This window comes from Falco cherrug, chromosome 4 (genome assembly GCF_023634085.1).
Source record: "Falco cherrug isolate bFalChe1 chromosome 4, bFalChe1.pri, whole genome shotgun sequence".
In the NCBI taxonomy this organism is placed as follows: domain Eukaryota; kingdom Metazoa; phylum Chordata; class Aves; order Falconiformes; family Falconidae; genus Falco; species Falco cherrug.
The window spans coordinates 33905885-33925538 of NC_073700.1; the positions used below are offsets into that span (position 1 = coordinate 33905885).

Sequence of the window (19654 nt, forward strand, 5' to 3'; positions counted from 1 at the left end):
TCAGAAAGAATTTGGGAATGTTACAGTGAGTTACTGAAGAGAGAATCACTTCACTGCTGATACCCACTACAGGACAAAGATTATTTTAATTAATTTCTCATTTATTTGTAATTATGAAAATGTTGCAGTTACACGTTTTTGTTTTTTTTAAGGAAGCCATTTATACTAATTCCAGTAAAAAAAATATTAAACCTTTGTAAGCTCCCAAATCTGTTCCTTCTTTCCCATTACTCATTCTTAATTACTTGCACTTTTGCATTCTGAAAATTTGTATGTTGATGGCAAAAGTGGTTCTAATATCACACATATGAGTATAATCTTTTTTCTTCTGTAGCCTGTTTTTCCATACGTTCTCCTAGTGCTCTGGGTCATGACCACATGTGAAGTGTAATGAGCTACAGCTGGTACAGATGAGGGCAATTTTCTCTCCTCCGTTTCCAGGTCATGTTATACTCTTCCCCACTCTTTGTTCCTTAGAACCTTTCTCTGGATTTTCCCAGTAGCTGTCTTCGGCAGATCCTGAACAAACTCCACCTGAAAGGCAAAAATAGTCACTTTTAGCCAAATACATTCTGATTAATCTCCCAGGTGCAAGGAAAGATACACTTTTATTATGGCTGGGATAAAAAAAATGCGAAGCTGCACAGCTTGGGGCTGGGATGGTGAAATTCCTTGCTATGTATCTTAGCTGTCCACACAGGCAGTACTTGCGGGGACAAGTACCACAACCCTGAAGAGATAAGCATGTCACCTGTCAGGACAGGGAGTTGTGTTTTTCTGGTTGTAAGGGATGAAAATTCCAACCCCTTTGATGCCAGCAGGAATTTCCCCTTTGCTTTGGCTGAGAGTCTGAACAGCGCTCAAGGTAAGAGCTGGATGCCTTGCCCATTTGAGTGGCTGTGAAAACCCTAGATTTCATAAAAGGAATACTGGACCTGGATAAAGATCAGTTACATTACGATTTCCTCCCTTTCGGTCCTTTCTAGGACATACATTGAACCCAAGGCTACTGTTGCAACAGACCCTGTAATTTACTTTCATTTTATTTTATTTAACTATGGTTGGAGTGTTTGTCAGAATGCAGTTGAAAAGAAGCCAAGGCAGAACAAAAACTTCAATTTTTGATACCCATCTTTTTGTGGAGTACTTACCTTCCTCGGATATTTATAAGGTGCAGTCAGCTTCTTGACATGTTGCTGAAGCTCACAAGTTAATTTTTCTGGATCATGCGATATAAAAGCAGGAGCTAAAACAATGAAGGCTTTGACTACCTGTGCCACAAAAGTTAAGGGACTCCATTAACTTCCAGATGTGGGAATAAAGGAATATATTTGTTGCCAAAACTGAGTATCAAAACTCACAATCCAAAATTTTGAGCTTTTTCTTTAATATTCCTTTTCACTGTCTGTTTATTACAGAATACAGTGTTATGAAGGATGTGTTTTGCAGCACAGGATTTTTTTTCTGTTTTTCCACTTTATTTTCTTCTTAACTTTATACACTACTAGACTTTCCAAAATTTTAACAGCAAAAAAGACAGCGGAAAATCTCACCCTCAAAGAAATGTTGCAAAGTTGAAAAATATAAGAAGAAAAATTAAACACTCTGGGTATCATTGCCACCATGCTTAGTGACAAAAAGATAAATAATCCAAATTCTATTTCTTAGACAAAAAGATGCTACAGTCAGTCAGAAGAGCCAAACTTTTTTTCTCCACATCAAGCCCAGCAAAGAGGAAAATAATTCTGAAATTCTAAGTTCTATCAAGGTATAGTTTAAAAAATTTTTTAACCCATTTTGTTTTCAAAAATCTGCAAAATATTTAATTCCAAGGAAGCCTGGTATGTATAGGGAGCCTGATCCTTAGAATAAAGTGCATTTTTATATATATATATATATATATATAATTTTTTTTTCTTTTTACCTCCCCTCGAATTGGATCAGGACTGCTGACAACAGCTGACTCTGAGACTGCAGGGTGCTGGATTAATGCACTTTCAACTTCAAATGGGCCAATACGATACCTAGGAGAAAATGCAGATATAATGGCAACGCAAGTATTTATGTAGATGCAGCTGTGTAGCAAGCTACCTATTCAATTTGCCTTTCCAGACTGAATTTTAACAGGCAAATGAGCAAATCTAAAAGCAACTGGCTTACCCAGAAGAATTAATTATATCGTCAGCTCTTCCAACAAACCAGACATATCCTTCTTCATCCATAATCCCTCTGTCCCCAGTGACATAAAAATTTCCACACACCGAGGCAGCAGTTTTCTCTGAATTACCCTGACAACAATCAAACATTTAAAAAAATGCATATGACTGTTAGTGAAATGTAATGCATTTACTTTGCAGTGGTGCTAAAAAGGGTCAATACAATTTTTAAGTTGTTCTCAAACTATGTTCAATACTATTTTATGTCTTCAATTAATTTTAATTAGTTTTGTGGTAGAAATACGTGAGGTGGAAAAGAGCATTTGTGTATATATGGATTCATGTTCTAGGGAAAAAAGGCCGTGCTCTATCAAAATGCCCATCCATCAGAAATTACTAAACTCTACAACCCACTCTCTCTCTTCAGAGAAATGACTTATCATTGCAAAGGGTTGTCACAATAACCTCCTGTCAATGGAAAACTTTCACCCCTAAGCTTCAAAGCCAAAACACAAATGAGATGACCTAGAGGAAAAACTTCATCATCTACATTGATCTATCGGGTCTAGATTACACAGAAAAAACACCCTGACAAAAGAAGACATAATGAAAGCCTGAAGTAATAGTACTGAACCAAAAGAAGATTTTATCATATAGCAAGCAATTATTTCGTGTAAGTTGTTTGAGGATGCTACAAATATCCAAATATCATGGGGGTTCAGAAGAGTATTAAAAACACAGACAAGTTCCCCAAAGCTTATTCAACATGATGGCTCAAATGCAGTGGAGAAACTCGTTATATTTAACTGTTTCCTTTAAGTATGTACTACAACTCATTACCATCACAGAGTACTAGCTTAGATGGACCTTTGATCTTAACCAAAATGGCCATTCTTCTGACACTTTTTTTTTTAAGCTTGTTCTGCTTTCAGTGGGCAGAGCATTCCCATTCAAATAATAATGTTAGATTACGTCTGCCTCTACTTCTATGTATGCCATATGATCATCTGCACTTGAGGGTTTTGTGCTGTAGATCTTGTGCCCATCATCTACATGACAGGCAACTGTACAAATTGTTTCTCTGACACCAGAGATACGTGCATGCTGGAATGTGTCCCTTTTAAAGATTTAAAAGATCAATCTGGTGTACCTCTGACAGTGGTATGAGGGAATAAGATACATGGCTTTTCAGAAAGCCTCCCTGAGCTTCTGACACATTAGAGTAGTCTTTATTGGCCTCCTTCACTAATCCTTAACCAAAGGACCGGGTACAGGTCTGGAACAAGGTACCCCCGGTTCATGTTGCAGTTCTACCTGTTGAAGTTCTACTCTGCCAATCAGTCTGTTCCTGGAATAGCAGAACAATGGACTGATCAGGCTCAAAGCCCTCAAGCAACCTAGTGAGACCTTGTGTGGATCCTGGATGAAATTCTGCTCTTTGAGTAATCAACAGAACTTTGTCCTGGATCTCTCTTGAGCTCCTCAGCAGGCACAGACAGACCAACTCAGACTTACCAAGTACTCAGAGAACAGACAGAATGGTCTTGTTGGTTGAACTCGGACGGCAATGTTGCCTTCTTCTCCCACAGGCAGAATAGCCCCATGGTCATCTATGATCTGCAGAAAGGACATATTGTTACTGCTTTGATCAGCTCAGTGAAATATCTGTTATAGCACAGTACAGGACAGAGAAGGGACACAGACAATATTCCCTTACTCTTGTGCCCACAACTGCAGCTGAGCTCAGATGTGGCGTATCAACATACCTGCACATCATAAGGGGGAACAGCTTTTCCCAAAGAGCCAGGTTTAATTTTCATTCCTTTCATATTGGCACATATTGTCACCTGCATAATAGATTTATTTTTTTTTAATTTGTGCAACATCTTGTCGATTTTATTATTGTTTGCATTAGGCACAACACCTCTTCATGACTGTTGTGACAAGAGCTGAATCAGGACTAAAGCATTGTGGTTCTCAAGCACATCAGAGAGGGGTTGAGAGGCATTTCAGGTCAGCCCTGTGGAACGAGTTTGCCTGTGCTCAGTCTGAGCCAGTGAGTTCTTCTGCAAACACTTGACTTCGCAAGACAGCAGATGTGGAATCATTACAGATCTTATTTCAATAATGGAACAATTAATTCTGGACCATATCAAGGGTAAGAGGAGAGAATGCGTGAAATCTGACTCTTAATAGCTTCGTTAATGTTCACTTACAGAGAAGTCTGGGATGTGAACTGATTTAATATTTTTCATTAAAATCTTGGACAGGCCAAATTGATACCCAGAGCAAATTATTTTTTTAGTTTTGCCTTTTAAGTAAAGATGATGAAGGGATCTACTATAACACTAAAATATGCAGCTAGTTGATTTTGGAACTGTATAACCATAATTATATATAGCGTCTTTTTTAAAAAAAGTTCATTCAAATGATTCTCACCTTTTCCATCAATTTATCAAGCATACTGTGCCTCTAGCATTGTTACCTTTGAAAGGACATACTGCAAGAAATAATGCAAACATACTGTTTCAGTCTGGCCATAACCTTCATAGATATCCAGCCCCGTCTGGGTTTTCCACTTTGCCATCACTTCAGGATTGAGTGGTTCCCCTCCAGATACACAGTGTTTCAGACTCATGAACTTGTAGCTTGAGAGGAATTGTGAATAAAATAGTTTTCTTAACTACTGGAAACAGCAGTGAATGATCTTATCTGAACAGTCTCCTTCAACTTCCGAAGTAAGTATGCCTAAAACTTCACAAGCTACTTTGGAAACGACAATAATCGTCCTGTTACACAGACCTGGACTGGACTCCTAGATTGCTCATGTTACCACTGAAGATAACGTGGTTTATCTGTGCCACTGGAAGTAGGGGTTTTTTTTCTGGAAAAAGAGTAAGCAAAGGTGTTTTCTAGGAAGAGCTGACAAAAAAAGGACAAAGTTCAATAAGCACATCAGATATTAATGGAAAGCTGAGTATGTGCCAACATCCAAGATGAAATAAGACACAGAATTTTCTAGAGCAAAAGGAAGGCTGAATAGGAATACAGAGCCTGAGCTCCCTGCTAAACCACGGTTGGCTCTTGTCGGGATGAAAGACTTATGTAAGAAGAGTAAGTACCTTACTGAAGATGTCAGAACTCTACAAATCACACTCACTACTTCTCATAAGCTGAGTATTTTGCAGTGTTAACAAACTGGCGGGAACAGCTGCCGAATAACTCTCAGCATGTGGAAGTCCTCTAACCACTCACTTCACTCAGGCATATGGAAACAAATCCAGTAAACCCCTGATCCTGTGCTGCACAAAACCTTCACTTAAATTTAACTGTGAACTGTAAGTTTAGAGGAAATGACAACGTAAAAAACCTCACTTGTTTCCCTTGGGCTATCTTTTCAAAGGCCCATTCCTGAAGCTTGAATGGCCTAAGGTGTAACTAGTTATTCTCATATTTCAGAATGTAGCTTTCTCTTCTGAGAGCAAATCTTGCTAATTAGATCTCATTTAATTGAAAAAAATAAGCAACATAAGGAACTAAACAGTCAGCCACAGCGTTATATCCCAGCTTCTCTTTGCAAACCCTGAAAGAAACAGAGGTGCAGTACCTGCTCAGATCATGTTGGACCAGCATGTGGTAGGCAGTGGGAGCAGTGCAAAAGACAGTAATGGGATATCTTGAGAGAGTCTAGAAAAATAGAAAGTTATTTTGTGGAAAAGAAAACGTAATGGTGGGTCTGACCTTGTAAACGTGCAGGTGATGAACACAACTTATGTGCTCACATGTCTGCAAAATGAAAACCATAAAAACGCAACATACATTCAACACAGAGAATGACTATGAATTAGTGATTATGAATCCTAACTGGAGCGGCTGAAACAGTCAGGCCCACTGCTGCAGAAAATATAGTACTTTCTGTCCAACAACAGTCACTCATGTAAAAAAATGACATTTGACAGTAGCAGCTCATTAAGATTTTCTGCTTCCCAAGGTGACTGTGTCCCAGGCTCAAGACTAAGTGACAATAGTGCACTAGACCAAAGCTTTTCATATTTTGTTCTTGAGAAAGTCTGGGTCTCCTCTCCACACAGGTGGCCAATACTGAGGAGAACAGGCCAGCTGGCTGGTGGTGCAAAATGGTAGAGAGGAGGACTAGGCATTCTGGCAACTCATTGAAAATTCAGGATAACAGGGCCCCTATTCAGGTCTATGCCATACTCTGATTACTAGTCCATGCTCACTCTGAGCCCAGAGTAGCTGGAAATCTGAAGTGAACTTTAGGCTATACATGGGACAAGACTGCAGTGATCCCGAGTTCTTTTCATCCTGCATCTTTCACCACGTCTCCTCTAGACTGCAGCCATGTCACATGGCCTAGCCAGGAGGGAAAACACTTGTTCCTCTAGCTTACTGGGCACCAAAGGGAGGGATGTTCACTTGGGATGTGGGAAGTACTGCTACAGAGCAGTGGGTACTCATGCACTGGAGCCCAGCCTGTTTGCTTCATCTACGCAAAATGGGAATGAAACTCACAGTATAAAATGTTACTCTTACCTCAGCAATAAGTGCTGGTTTAAACTGTGGCATATTGTGTACAAAGACACACGATCCACAGATCCACGGTGCAAAAACACTGCTCCAAGCTGATTTTACCCAGCCAGTATCAGAGGTATTCCACATTATATCTGAAGGAGTCAAATTCATCCAGTACCTGATGATAAAGCAGAGATAAAAATAATGCTTCATAGAGTGAGTGACTCAGGCACAGGTCACAGCATAATTAAAGGGCATGAATTAGAAGATGTGGTGTCAGCAAGTGGGGCTGCTCTTTAGAAAGTTTGTAAGCATTGAAGAATCTTAAACATTCTCTTATTTCCCTTCATTCCTTCCTGTTTAACATTTCCAGCATTTGCTTTTCTCCTGAACAGCACAAAACATCCTTGGCTTAAGTTGCAGAATCTGGATCTAGATCAAAATCTGAACAGATCATTTGGAGTAGGCTTTCCCCCCATTGTGGATTAGAGACATCAGCTGAATCACACCTTGTTTCTCTAGGAAACTAACCACATTACTTGTCTGCACTCTATACCACCAACTTCCAACTCTGAATGCCTTGGGAAATATATCCTTTGATCTTCATGAAATTTCTCACTCCTTGGGAAGCATAAACAAAAGATGTTCAATGAAAACAAATCAGTACCAAGCCACAGATTCAAACTGAACTGTAACCTTTAAGGTATAATGCTATGGTTCAAGGTTGTTTTGGTTGTCAAGGAAGTTTTATATAATACTAAAGCACTAGACTTTATCTGGTTTTGCTATAAGGATGTTATCCTTACTGGCTACTCTGCAGCCAGCTCTCTGAGCAACAGAACACTGTGTTTAGTGATCTCAACTCAAGTCTTCAAAATGTTTTTAATAACAAGGGTTGCACTGTGAGGGGGAATGGTGAGGAAGAATCAAGATGCTGTACTCGTGAAATGCTTACATTTAGTGGAGTTTTTCTGGTCATATTTTCAATGTAATTGTGATCATGTCACTTACATCAGGACACTGGGAGCAAATGCAAGGTATACCTGCCACTGGTTGCAAATCCGATGCCATAACTGCTGTGGGAGTGCACCACCATTTTTGGAAAGCCTGTACTTCCACTAGTAAAATAGATCAGCATTGGGTCATGACTCTTTGTCTTGACACATTTATGGTCAGCAGATGTCACCCTTCAGAAGAAACAGTATATGACAGTTACTATGTGTAGTTTTTCTCAAAGGAAGCAGTATTTTTTAAGGTTTAGGAGATAAACAGGAAAACGGCCCAAAACTACATGAACTCACTAAATAGACAGTTGCATCAGACACCACAGGTAAGAGTTAGAGAGCACATTTTGCTAGTCACAAGTGCGCTCTGTCTGCCACAACTTTCAAGGTGTGAGCACCTACAGCATATTCTAGTGACTTTGTCCACAACTATTTTGCAAGGTGCTTGTTACAGAACAGCAGGTAGATGCAAAAGCAACTTCTGCCTCAACACATACTGTCTCCCAATCTGAAGTCAATGAGGGCCATATTCAGGCTATTATGATAAATAAGATGGTCTTAGACATGTATTATACCATTTACATTCAAGAGACTGACAAACAATTCAGATCATCTGGGCTACCAAGACAGTCAAGGGAAGAAATAATTGATACTATGTTAGCTGAGCACCAAGAGCTGACAATGGTTATCTTCTCATTGAATTCAAGAGGCATTAGGCTTGGCTCTAGAAGACACGCACAAAACAACTGCAAGATTAGCATCCTGCGTGCTTGTCTTGTGATCACAGTAGAAGAGCTTTTAAAAGCTGGCAGGCTGCTGAATAAGAAGCTGAAAGACCTTAATATAGCTCCCAAAAACTGTGTTGAAGGGATTAGTACTTAATGCAATGATTACAATGAGTTGGCAGAGGGATGCAAAAATGTAACTTATTTGTAGTTTGAAAATTAATCCCCAAACTCAGAAATGTCACCAGACTGACACTGCTTCCTTCACCTCACAGGATGATGGTAAAACATCTGGATACTCACGCAAGGAGTTCTTTGAGGTTCAACCACCCATCTCTGCTCCCTTTGGCTACAATTAGTTTGCTTTTCAGAAACTGGCACTCGCGCATGACAGATTCCACTGCGGGTGCCAGTGTATCATTAGTAATGATGCACTTGGCCTTTGAAGCCTGGAGTCGGTATAAGATGTCTTTGGCTGTTAATTGGGATGTTCCTGGAATAAAGACAATTCCTGGAAAAAAGCAACAAGCAATTTAGAAAATTGACCATTTCTCTTTATTATGTTCACAGGACATGACCCCAGCCATAGAAAAGCTGAACTACTTGCCAAAAACTTATGCTTTGGGAGGAGTCAAGTATAACTCATGTTTGAAGGCAGAGTTTGGGTGAATTTGTGGCCTAGGAATGACCTGGGATCATCTGGCTCTGAAAGACTTCCAAACCCTGAAACACGGATGTTAAGTTTTGTGTCATCCATATTAAAGGTATCTAGATCATGAGTAAGATCTAGATTTAGAGTGGTTTTGAGCACTTCCTTCATGATTTGTAACTCAGGAAGGAAGCGTTGAGATTACCATCTCCTTAATTAAGTATACATATAAGGATTATTCATTTGGATTATTTTCATCTGGAATAAAGCTATTATTCATTTAAATAAGAAATTAATAACTCGGGTATGGGATAAACAGATTGAGGTCAGGTAGCTTACATACACTGCTCAGTCAACAAATCCCTCAAGCTTGGATTCATTTTGTAATGTGAACAAACGTAAGTTTGGATACTGAGTACACTGTGACTGAAATCATATTTTCAGGGGTGGAAATCAATTAAGTGCATTTCTATACCTCCTTTTCCCATGCATTTCAATAGACTTTACCTACAGACTGATTTCAGTCTTCTTGCACCTTCACAGGTGTCTACCAAATTTTACAGTTGGGAATCTGAGGCACTGAGACACTGAAAGATACTTCCACATCATAGTCCAGTAAATCCTGGATACAAAAGAACTGGATTCTCTGAGACTTAACTCCATTTACAACCTGCAAGAATCACAGAGCTTAGAAGTGGGACAAAAAACATTTGATCATGTTCCTGTTGATACTGAACTGTTCCATCATGGATGTTTAGCAGTCTAAAAATGCAATGGGTCAAATTCTTCCTAAGAATTTGCAAAACTGTAACAGCAGAGCAAAATAATATTGTATTGAATTATTAACCAGTCTAGACACATAACTTACTGCAATAAAAGTGTCCACACTGATAATGTATCTGGTCAAATCTGGTCTTAGATTGCAGTCATTCAACCTTCACTGGCTTCAACTGAGGATGCTGTTTAACTTGGCCATGTCTGTTCAGCACCTAGCACAATGTTGCATTCATTGGTTCCTGTGTGGGTGCTGCCAGTTCTCCTTCTACGCAAAAGCTGAATTGTACAGGGCACAGCAGCACATTTCTGCCCCATTTTTTTTCACATTAATTTAGCATATTTTTCGTATCTTCTATTTATTTTCTTTCTGCATCCAAGAGATCAGTAAGATCACTTACCTGTTCGCATACAGGCTATGTTCAGTAGCCACCATTCAGGAACACGAGGCAGAACTACTTTAACTCTGTCTCCTCTCTGCAAACCACACACCTCAGAAAGTACATTAGCTGCTTTCCTTGACAGAAATCCCAACTCTTCAAAGCTCCACTTCACCTCCTCTCCCTCATCATTTACCCACCAAAAAGCCGGATTTGCTGGTTGTTTTCCATCCTAGAATGCAGCAGAATGTATTAAAATGAGATGACAAACCTTGAAAGGTTTCATTTCAATCCAACATAACTCCAGACCAGGCAAATCAACCCTGGCAACTACTCTCTTAAAGTGACACCTATATTTCTGACAAAGAAAATAAAATATTGCATTCTACTTCGCAGCTCATACTACCTAGTATCCATCAGGAAAACTGATTTGTATCATCTGAGATTTGTTCCAATGTCTATGAAGTAAAAGAAAAATACTACCTTTTCCAGTCGTGACCACTCATCTAAGACATCACTTGCAAAGTTGAAATACTCTGGCCGTTCCTTTTTGCACTGGTTTATAGCATCATAATATGAAATAATCTGAGATGTCAGAAGCCTGCTGCAACCATGGAATAATCTGCAAGGTGACCTGAGAATCCACAGACACTGAGGAATCCATGATTTAATAAATTTTCTCATGATAAATGATGTTTTATCAGACAGTGGGGCAAAAAATCAGATGCACACCTACAGGAATCTATCATCTGAAATGAAAGAAAACACATTTAAAAACAGCCAGATATTGGATGCTGTCTGGTTTGTGATGTTGAATAAATTAACACAAATCAGCTTGAATAAATAGGTTGTTTGCACACCTCTTCCGGTTTTCCCCCTTATTTTATGTGATTCTTAAAATAAGCATTCTTCCTTTTCCAGCAAAGAGACTGTGCACTGTTTTTTCATTACAATCTTTGTCAGCTGATGAATGAAACGCATCTCATCTCTAAACTTTCACTTGAAAGTCCTTTTCTAAATCTCTCTCTCTTGATTCCTGTAAATTTTGTATTTTACTTTGCCTCTTTACAAAAATAAAATGCTGCTACTTAGTGCTTTGAGGACACTATTTATCACCTTGATTTAAAATGGTCTCTGTAATTATGCTATGTCTTAAATATACACTAGATGGCGATTCACACTGAATTTACACACCAATAAAACTCATCAAACTTTTATTTCCTTGTGAGTTCTCTTTTCACTAGGGGCATGGAATGAACACAAAATAAACACTAGGCAAGCAAACGTTAAATGCCAAAAACTTCCATTTCCTTTGCACTTCAGCTGAAGTGTGCAACTTTGAAAAAGATACATGTTGTAAAACAAACTTGCAAAGAAAATTCCAGCGCTTCCAGTTTCTCCTAGTCTTTCCTACGCTACATACAGGTACATGCAGAAGAGACAGAACGGATGATACTGCAGTTATTTAAAGCCCAGCTTTGGAAGTCAAGAAAACTGGATTTTACTCACAGATGCAGAATCTTCTGATAAACTTGTTTTGAGTGTAATCAATTCCTTAAGAATGTACCCGCCACATTAAATCTAAGGGAATCTTTCCCTCAATTCAATGGATCCAGCTTTGCTTTTAAACCTTTCTGTGCAACAACCTTCTCCTTATTTAATAGCCAACAGTACACACCGACCTCCCAGGGATAATACAGTTACTTTCACTCTAGCATTATGTATTGCAAGTGTAGATGTAATGACAGTTTAAAAGCGTTCAATGCCAATAAGTAACAGCAACTGACATGACTCTAAAATCATTGTATTTGTGAGGCAAACCAGAGAAATGTAAACAGAAGGTGCTCACACGTGAGGCATGTGTCAATGGCTGTCAACAACACAACGGATCTCCAGGGTGTGAGTGGTAACAAAGCAGAATGCTCAAGAATTACATTTATCGTGCATCCAACATTTCCTGTGGCCTGTGACTTCTGCAGAAGGCAGATTTTTCATAGCTCTCAAACAGTAAAGCACAAAATGAAAGAGCCAGAAGCAGTTAGCACTGATGAAGAAACGTGCAGAACTGTGACCTGATCTGCTGTATGCCTAAAAGAAAGAAAACACTGTATTCCACCAGTTTCAATTTTGTGTTCAGTTCTGCTAAATCCCACTCCTTTCCTCATTGTAAATCTGCCCTGGCAGGACTGACTGCTGTATGATCCTCCTCTTACTGCAGTTTTCTTCCAGGACATAGACATCAGAAGCCCTTTCCAAAATGATGCCTAATTCCTGGTAGGTTTCCAGAAGGGATTTGAATTGACTCCTATTTGTTTCAGTGGCAGACAGGAGAACACCAGCTCTCTAAGCAAATGGTTTTGTCATCCTACTTGTGCTCTGGCAGCCTCAGGCTGTGTTCTGAGCTTACAACCGGGCCTGTTCAGATCAAATGGGCCCAGTTAGGTTTTTTCCTTTACTTCTGAAAGATGCTTTTTAACCCTCCTAGGATGTTACTTGAAAGACATCTTCAGAAAAGAGCCTGTTGCGAGGAGAAAAAGACCACAAAGTCAAACAGCAGACTTATCTCTCTGCCTTTTTTTTTTATCTTTCAGTACCTGATTTCTGCATCTGTATTTACCTTCGATCTTATCTTGCAAGCAGCCTGAATACACAGCTCCCTCTGATTTCATTAAGCACTGCCCAGGAGTGCTAACAGAACACAGCTCAAGGTGCACTACAATCCAAAGCCTTTGAGACTGATAGGAAGGAGTTCACTTGAAACCCAGCCCCGCTCACACCAGGCATGAAAACAACCTAAATTGAAGGAATGTGCCAGCCAAGATCCTTCACCCTCAAGAAAATGGAGGCTACCACATCAACCACCATCACAAACACTCCCTTCCAGCAGTAGTGTCCTGATAACAGATTTTTCATCCTTTAGTCTAAGGGCATGAAGGAACGAAGCAGCACTCACCACTCCTCAAGCGGAAGTCATTACTGAAGGCAATTTCTTCAACTATCAGTTTAGTTTTACTAATCTGGACCCACATGTCCTCAAGTCAGCTCTGTCCTTGTCTGTGCTGACAAAACAACCACCAGAATACTTGGTCCCCTCTAGAGAGGCTATAGCTTTGGGTGTATAGTTCACAAATTTCAGCACAGTTTAAGGCTCAAAGATATTTCTGCTACAATTACAGAGTGGCAGATACAGAAATAATATTTTCTTAGTAAATTATGCCTTCTTAATCTTTTTGTAAGATATTTCTTAAAATGATCTGAAAAGACTAGCTAGTTCACACAGTTGATAGCTATCCTAAGGATGAAATAGTACATTTGGTCCCTTCAGTTTACTGTACAGGTATTAGCTGCATGAAATTGTGCTACCACTGAAAACCAATGGCAAAATCATCTGGTTTAACCCACAAAGTAGTATCTTGAGCTACAACTTGGAACTTAGGCAGAGATGGAAGCCTTACAGACAAGGCACTGAAGAAATACAGACATTAGAACTATATAAACAAAGCAGTGAGAGTTTTCCCTGACCACAGCATCCTCTGAATCAGATCCATAGTAATAGCTCCAGAAGTGCAACAGACAACCAAGTATTAGGCAAAGGAGCAGCCCTCAAATACTGTCCCAGGCATCTCACTTACTATTTTGTCTGAAACTCTGTGCTGGGTAATGGTGTCAAAAGCAGGCTAATTAGAGAAGTACACTATGAATGGACTGGTGCTTCTGCAGGTGTGTTTCCTTCTGCGCTCTCCCACCCAGGGTTCTGATTATTTACAGAAACAGTAAACCCACCAACCCTACGTATACTTTTTTCCCCCAAACACTGCTAAACATGGGGAAGTATATTAATCTTGTGGAAAGGTACAGTTGGCTCCACTGGTAGTAGACTCCTTTATCAACCTTATCACCTTCTTAGTTAGGCTGATAGAACAGCTGCCATTTGAGCAGCAAACCCTGCTGCTTAGTGCTCTTTTGCTTCTTTCTTTCTCGGTAACTGGATAAAGGCAGGACAAGATGAAGACACAACATTTTTTCCTTCTACCATTATTGTTTTTCACAGGTTTCCCAGCAGCGGACATCGTAAGCCCAAACAAATCAAATCCAAAGAAAGCCAAACTCCCCAAAATGAAAAAGGAGAACAACGTACTCCTGCTGAAAAAGAGCAACTTTGACAGAGCGCTGAATGAAACTAAGTATCTGCTGGTGGAGTTCTGTGAGTATCACTTTCCACTGCCTCTTACCCTGATGGCTCTGCAGAGCATGACTGATGCTGGGGCACTTGGGTATGCTTGTTTTACTGTTGCTTTGTCCTCTAGCAGTTTTGGGTTTCTCCATGTATGTAATTTAATGTAAAATACAGTAATTTACATTATGTAATTTATGTAATAAATTATGAGATTTATTACATTAAATCTCCATGTATGCAATTTAATGTACAATACAGTAATTTATTCCTTTTGGGGATGGTTAAATACCAGCCTGCTACATAGGATGGATACTGCAAATAAGATGGGTCCTCACACACAGTGCTGAGTTGGCATTCTCTGCTTCTATCACCTAATTTTGCAAACACATGTTTCGCAGCAGTGATGGGTGGAACTATAGGTATTAAAAAAAAAAAAAAAAAAAAAAAGAATCAGAGAGGGTTTTTCTCCCTCTTACCTTTTCATCATTGCTTTGTATGAGGTTTTTGCTGCCTGGCATTTCTCCTCTGTGAGTGTTTGGGCTTCAGGGAATGTCTTTTAAAAACACTGGTGTCTGTAATTGCATTATATTGGACTTTTTCCCTGAAATAAGCACTTGATTAAATGGAGGCCAGTTTGTGGTTTTTCTACTAGGTTCATGTTTGTTCCTCATGGGGAGAAAGTTAGTGGGAGCTTTTGAGTAACTAACTTTGTTAGAAGGTCTGGTCCTCTGAACGTTAGGGAAAGTAAACCAAAAAAGCAAAAGCTAAAAGGTATATTCTCATGATGTTACCCATCTAAAAGTTCAGACACTGCATTATTTCCCACTCCAGAAACATGGAGCTGTATTTCCTAGCAGCTTGCTGGTAGGAAAAACTCCTCAATTTGCATAAGACAGCAAAAGCTTTGTCTCTGCTGCTTGGGCTTGACCTTGCTTCACTGTGTCACACTTACTGAGCGCAGTGCACACACTCTCTTAGCCTTAAATTACACAAACACCTTGCAAACTAGCACTCCTTTGGAGGCAGGCATTAGAGAGAGGCACAACCTGAAAACCCTGATCTATTCTGTATTTGGAAGGGATATGTGAAATTAAGGCAATATCCTAACTTTGCAGAAGGGCATGTATTTTGGTTTTTTGCCTCACTACCAAAATGTGGATGATGATGACAATAATGATAATAATAGTAATAAGCAGCAGTAGTAGTAGTAGTAATGTAGATTAATCTGAAATGAAAACACTTGTATTTTTCCACCACCACCACCTAAAATACACTAACAGCTTAATGAAACTAAAAACATGTTTGGATCATACTAAAAATTTCATTAATCCTGAACCAATGTTATGAAATTTTACATACTTTTAAAACTTTCAAAAGAATCACATTAGAAATATCTTGAAAACTTCATGTTTAAGATTTCTAAACACTTTTGAAAGTGTTGAAATTTAGCAAGATTGACTTCTAAATTGTGGAAAGACAAAGGCTATTTAGCAAATTCAGTCTCCAGTTATGAACTGTTCTGATCTCTCTGAAGGTGCATTAATTTGGTGAAAAAAATAATTTACCAGAAAAACTTTAGGCAGGCTCTATTCTCAGTTTTGTAAGAGGTGACTTAAAGCACAGAACCTTGATGTCCAGGTCAGAAGAGTTTGCAGCCAAGCTTCCTGAGTACTTGCTGAGCTGATCATAATGAGATATTGCAACACACTTCAGCATTTCAACCTAACACCAAATGGAAAGACGACATGAAAAATTTCATGAAGAGATGAAGAAAGAAGGCCAGCAACTTGGGCACTCAAAGGATGCAGGAGATGTAAGTTAGGATTTCTTCCCCCTGCTTCAAAGCAGAGTCCTGGACCTCCCTCTCTGATATCCCACCACCTTCACAACCAGCCTTCTTCAGAAGAGAAGGGCAAACACACTCTTCCATTCAATACTGCATCTTCTGAAAAAGTCAGAGATGAAACACTGCTCCCCAACCACATCTTGCTGCAGTGATCCTCACTGCCTTCTAGTTTGGATTCAGGGTCACCATGTGTATCTGAAGGGCTTGCTCAAAACTTGTGGATTTCCTTTCCCCCACAAACCATCAAGGCATCTAAAGTCCCTGGAGAAAATTACAGAATCGCTCATGAGCGATGAGCTCCACAGCCCAGATACATTATCTGGAAACCACTGGCCTCAGTCTCAATAGCTCCCTTTGAAGACGTGCTACTAAACAGCCTCTGGGGCAGTGAAAAACTATCCTGCAGCAAGGCACTGCCATGGGGTGTGACAAACCCGAGTTCACAATGCTGAACCAGCTGGCTCATTAGCTGTAATCATTTGCATTGCCACAGCACAAAGACTAAAGATGGGACGTGCACATTCACCTGTACAGAGAAGCCATAAAGCCCTAATATTTTATGTCTTACTCCTTAAAACAGGCTATCTAAATAAACAATCTACGTGAACATGGAACTATTAAGGGAACCTCGATAATGAGAGACAAAGCAATATTACCCCAATCACACAGGAAATCTGTGGGGCTGCCAGGAATTAGCTTCAGAAATCCAGAATGAATGCAAGACCTGAGACCTTTCTCTTAACCCATTCTCAATCACAGAGAGTGTCAGAGAACGAGAATGCTCTCATGCTTTCCAGAAAGTGGGATTTGTTCTGGTGCTGTACCAACATGGGGAAAAGCTCAAACTCCAGATCTTGACTCAAAACGCTAGGATCTGCCTTAGGTCTATCTATCATGTGAAAACCCCAACACTTTCCCTGTTACATACCATTACCTACTTACCAGACCCACAATATTTATTAGGAGAGGCCTGCTTTGACGTCTTCTGCCCAGCGACTCCCAAGTCCTCCTAATGCCCTTCAATTCCACCCTGACAGGTCTGCCTTCTTTCAGGCATGGTTTGCTATAAAAACATACACTGACTTTGTGCCAAGCAGTATCAGGCTACCCTTAGGAGCTGAGCAAAGTACACAGGGCAAGTACCCAGCATGAAAACAAAGTAATGACTCAGAAACACGGCACTCTTCTGCCCTCATCCCAACTGCTTTGTGCAACAAGAAAGTAGCTGAAGGGGCGGCAAAATAGGGGTGAGGAAGGACACGGGAACACAGCTTCCAGCTTTTCTTTGCTTTTTGGGGGAAGGTACAGAGAAGAATGTCTGAAAACAATGCAAGGAGCACACAGCAATGTGCCTAGTCTCCTGTGGACGCAAGCCCTGCTGCCTGCCCAGCATGTGCTAGGAGCACCTAATTTCAATGCTCAATTGAAAGTGCTCTTCTGTTGCAGTTTGGGGCATCTCCCCATCCATGTCAAACTGATCCAAATATCACACAAATGCCTATCAGCACAGGGAATATAGAGCACCTGCCACCAGCAGAAGGTAGATCTTACATCAGTGTTGCCACAGGAGAGTTTTACTGTTTACACTATACATTAGCTGAATATAAAACCCTGTGTTGACTTTCATTGCAGAATACTGTTGCTTTTAAAAAACAGCCATAACCCAAAAAATCCCAAGCATTCTAACAAATATCCTCATCACAGGGAGAATAAACTTTGTACGCTTGTAAACACAAACACTAAACCCACTGTTGCTTACACTGCAAACTGTAAGCGTTGAAGTCATGTATTAGCTTACTCCAATCTTCACATGGAGAGCAACTGTCTGAACACAGCAAAGTGCATCTCCTATTTCATTTCTCTTCAAAAACCTTTCATAAACCTTTCCAATTTTCTGTTGTGAGACTGGTTTCCACAGGACTTTGCAACTTCCCCATGTTTCTCCATGCAAGAATACTCCCCAGATCCCCCAAACAGAATGGTGAATGCCATTCATGTTTAAGGCTTTCCCAGGCCAGAGGCAGAAATAACCCACAATATGCTCCAGGCCCAATGGCAAAATGTAGCACATCAGCCCACACCAGCAACTGACCATTCTGTGACTGAGAGAAGACATGTTACATACAACTACACTGTTTCTTCAAAGAAGCAGGTATTAAACTGCTACTCATTTTCACTGGCAATATAATGGGTTCAAACACGGCAGACATCATAGGCAGAGATTAAGACAACCGTTTATATGGAAGGCTAATGATGCACTGGAGGATCATGCCTAGGGTAGCTCTTGTATCTCTATTCATAGCAATATTTAAGGCCAGATTAGTCAAACAGCTGTCAAGATTGGTTTAGATATGGTTTAACTTGCCTTAGGCCAGACCTATGACCTCTCCAAGTCCCTTACAGCTCTAGTTCTGTGAGTATTTACCTTGGCTAGTGGCATATTTAGGGAAACACAAAATTGGTGTAGAGCACACGCTAACACCACTTTTTCCTGCCTACCAGAAGAATTCAGGAAAGGCCCAGACCCCCGTGATTGCTTGACTCCTCAGATCTCCAAGAACGCCTACTTGTGTCCATTCCAGTGAAAAATTTTCAGTTCCTAAACAAACGTGTGGAAAACCTAAGGACAAACACACAAGCGGTGCAGACCTTGTGCTGATGCTTTGCATGCTATGTGTACTATCATTTATGAAAAAGTGATGTTTACCTTTCCTAGCAGAACATTTGTATATCCAGTGAGGCACCAGGTCAGCCATAGGATTCCTGCAGCCTGTGACTGACTGACTGACTATGCTGAAATAATGACATTTAATAGGCAAGATAAGGATTACTCCTAAAGAAAAACACATCCCTTTCAAGGCACAAAAGCTGAAAATTATGCTATTGAAAAAGAATATGCTGCTTATGTATATATAGTTCACAAAAATGGGGATTTCTAGAAAGCAGGGTGGGCATGACTGCTCTTAAATCAATTACATATCAGATAGTCAGCTCACTTATAAAGCCAACATCCAAAGCATACTCACTCCTGTGCCAAGAACTGTTTTCAGCATACAGTGGTCTCCTCACTGCAGGAGGTGAACACAAACAGTTCAAAACCACCCAGAACAGGTATTTCTTACAACTAAGCTTACTACAGGAACCTAGTGCAGTGTGAAAGATAGTGGAATGTGGATGCCTCATTCCTGTAGAGTTCTTCAGAAACCTGTGTCAGTCTTTTAGAAGTAAATCTGAAGTCATTTGTTTGCCAATTATACTTATAAAAATGAGCAGGACAGTGGAAACACGTCCAGACAGCTGCAAGAGTCACTAGATGATGTTTTAGTTGCCTGCTGCACAGACTTACTGATTAGCATGGGTCCCTTATTTTATTGAATGCTTTGAATAAGGATCCAAACTGTAGAATAATT

General features: G+C 40.0%; 1 protein-coding gene across 11 annotated transcripts; it reads right to left on the reverse strand.

The window, feature by feature from the left end:
* Window positions 1–67: 67 nt before the first annotated feature.
* LOC102047417 (acyl-coenzyme A synthetase ACSM3, mitochondrial-like) lies at window positions 68–17346 on the reverse strand. 11 transcript variants are annotated; one of them, XM_027810134.2, is made up of 14 exons: window positions 17187–17346; window positions 16025–16120; window positions 10243–10453; window positions 8722–8929; window positions 7733–7876; window positions 6711–6867; window positions 5764–5843; window positions 4681–4804; window positions 3923–4003; window positions 3672–3773; window positions 2161–2288; window positions 1925–2024; window positions 1152–1271; window positions 68–534 (listed from the first exon to the last, which is right to left on the reverse strand). In XM_027810134.2, the coding sequence occupies exons 2-14, from the start codon at window positions 16112–16114 to the stop codon at window positions 448–450; spliced, it is 1632 nt and encodes a 543-aa protein (XP_027665935.2). In that variant the 5' UTR covers window positions 16115–16120; window positions 17187–17346; the 3' UTR covers window positions 68–447. The 11 variants fall into 11 exon arrangements, with proteins under 11 accessions (XP_027665935.2, XP_055564526.1, XP_027665934.2 ...); XM_055708551.1 differs by lacking the exon at window positions 16025–16120 and adding an exon at window positions 10705–10970 and having other exon boundaries at window positions 17187–17293; XM_027810133.2 differs by having other exon boundaries at window positions 17173–17233.
* Window positions 17347–19654: the final 2308 nt, after the last annotated feature.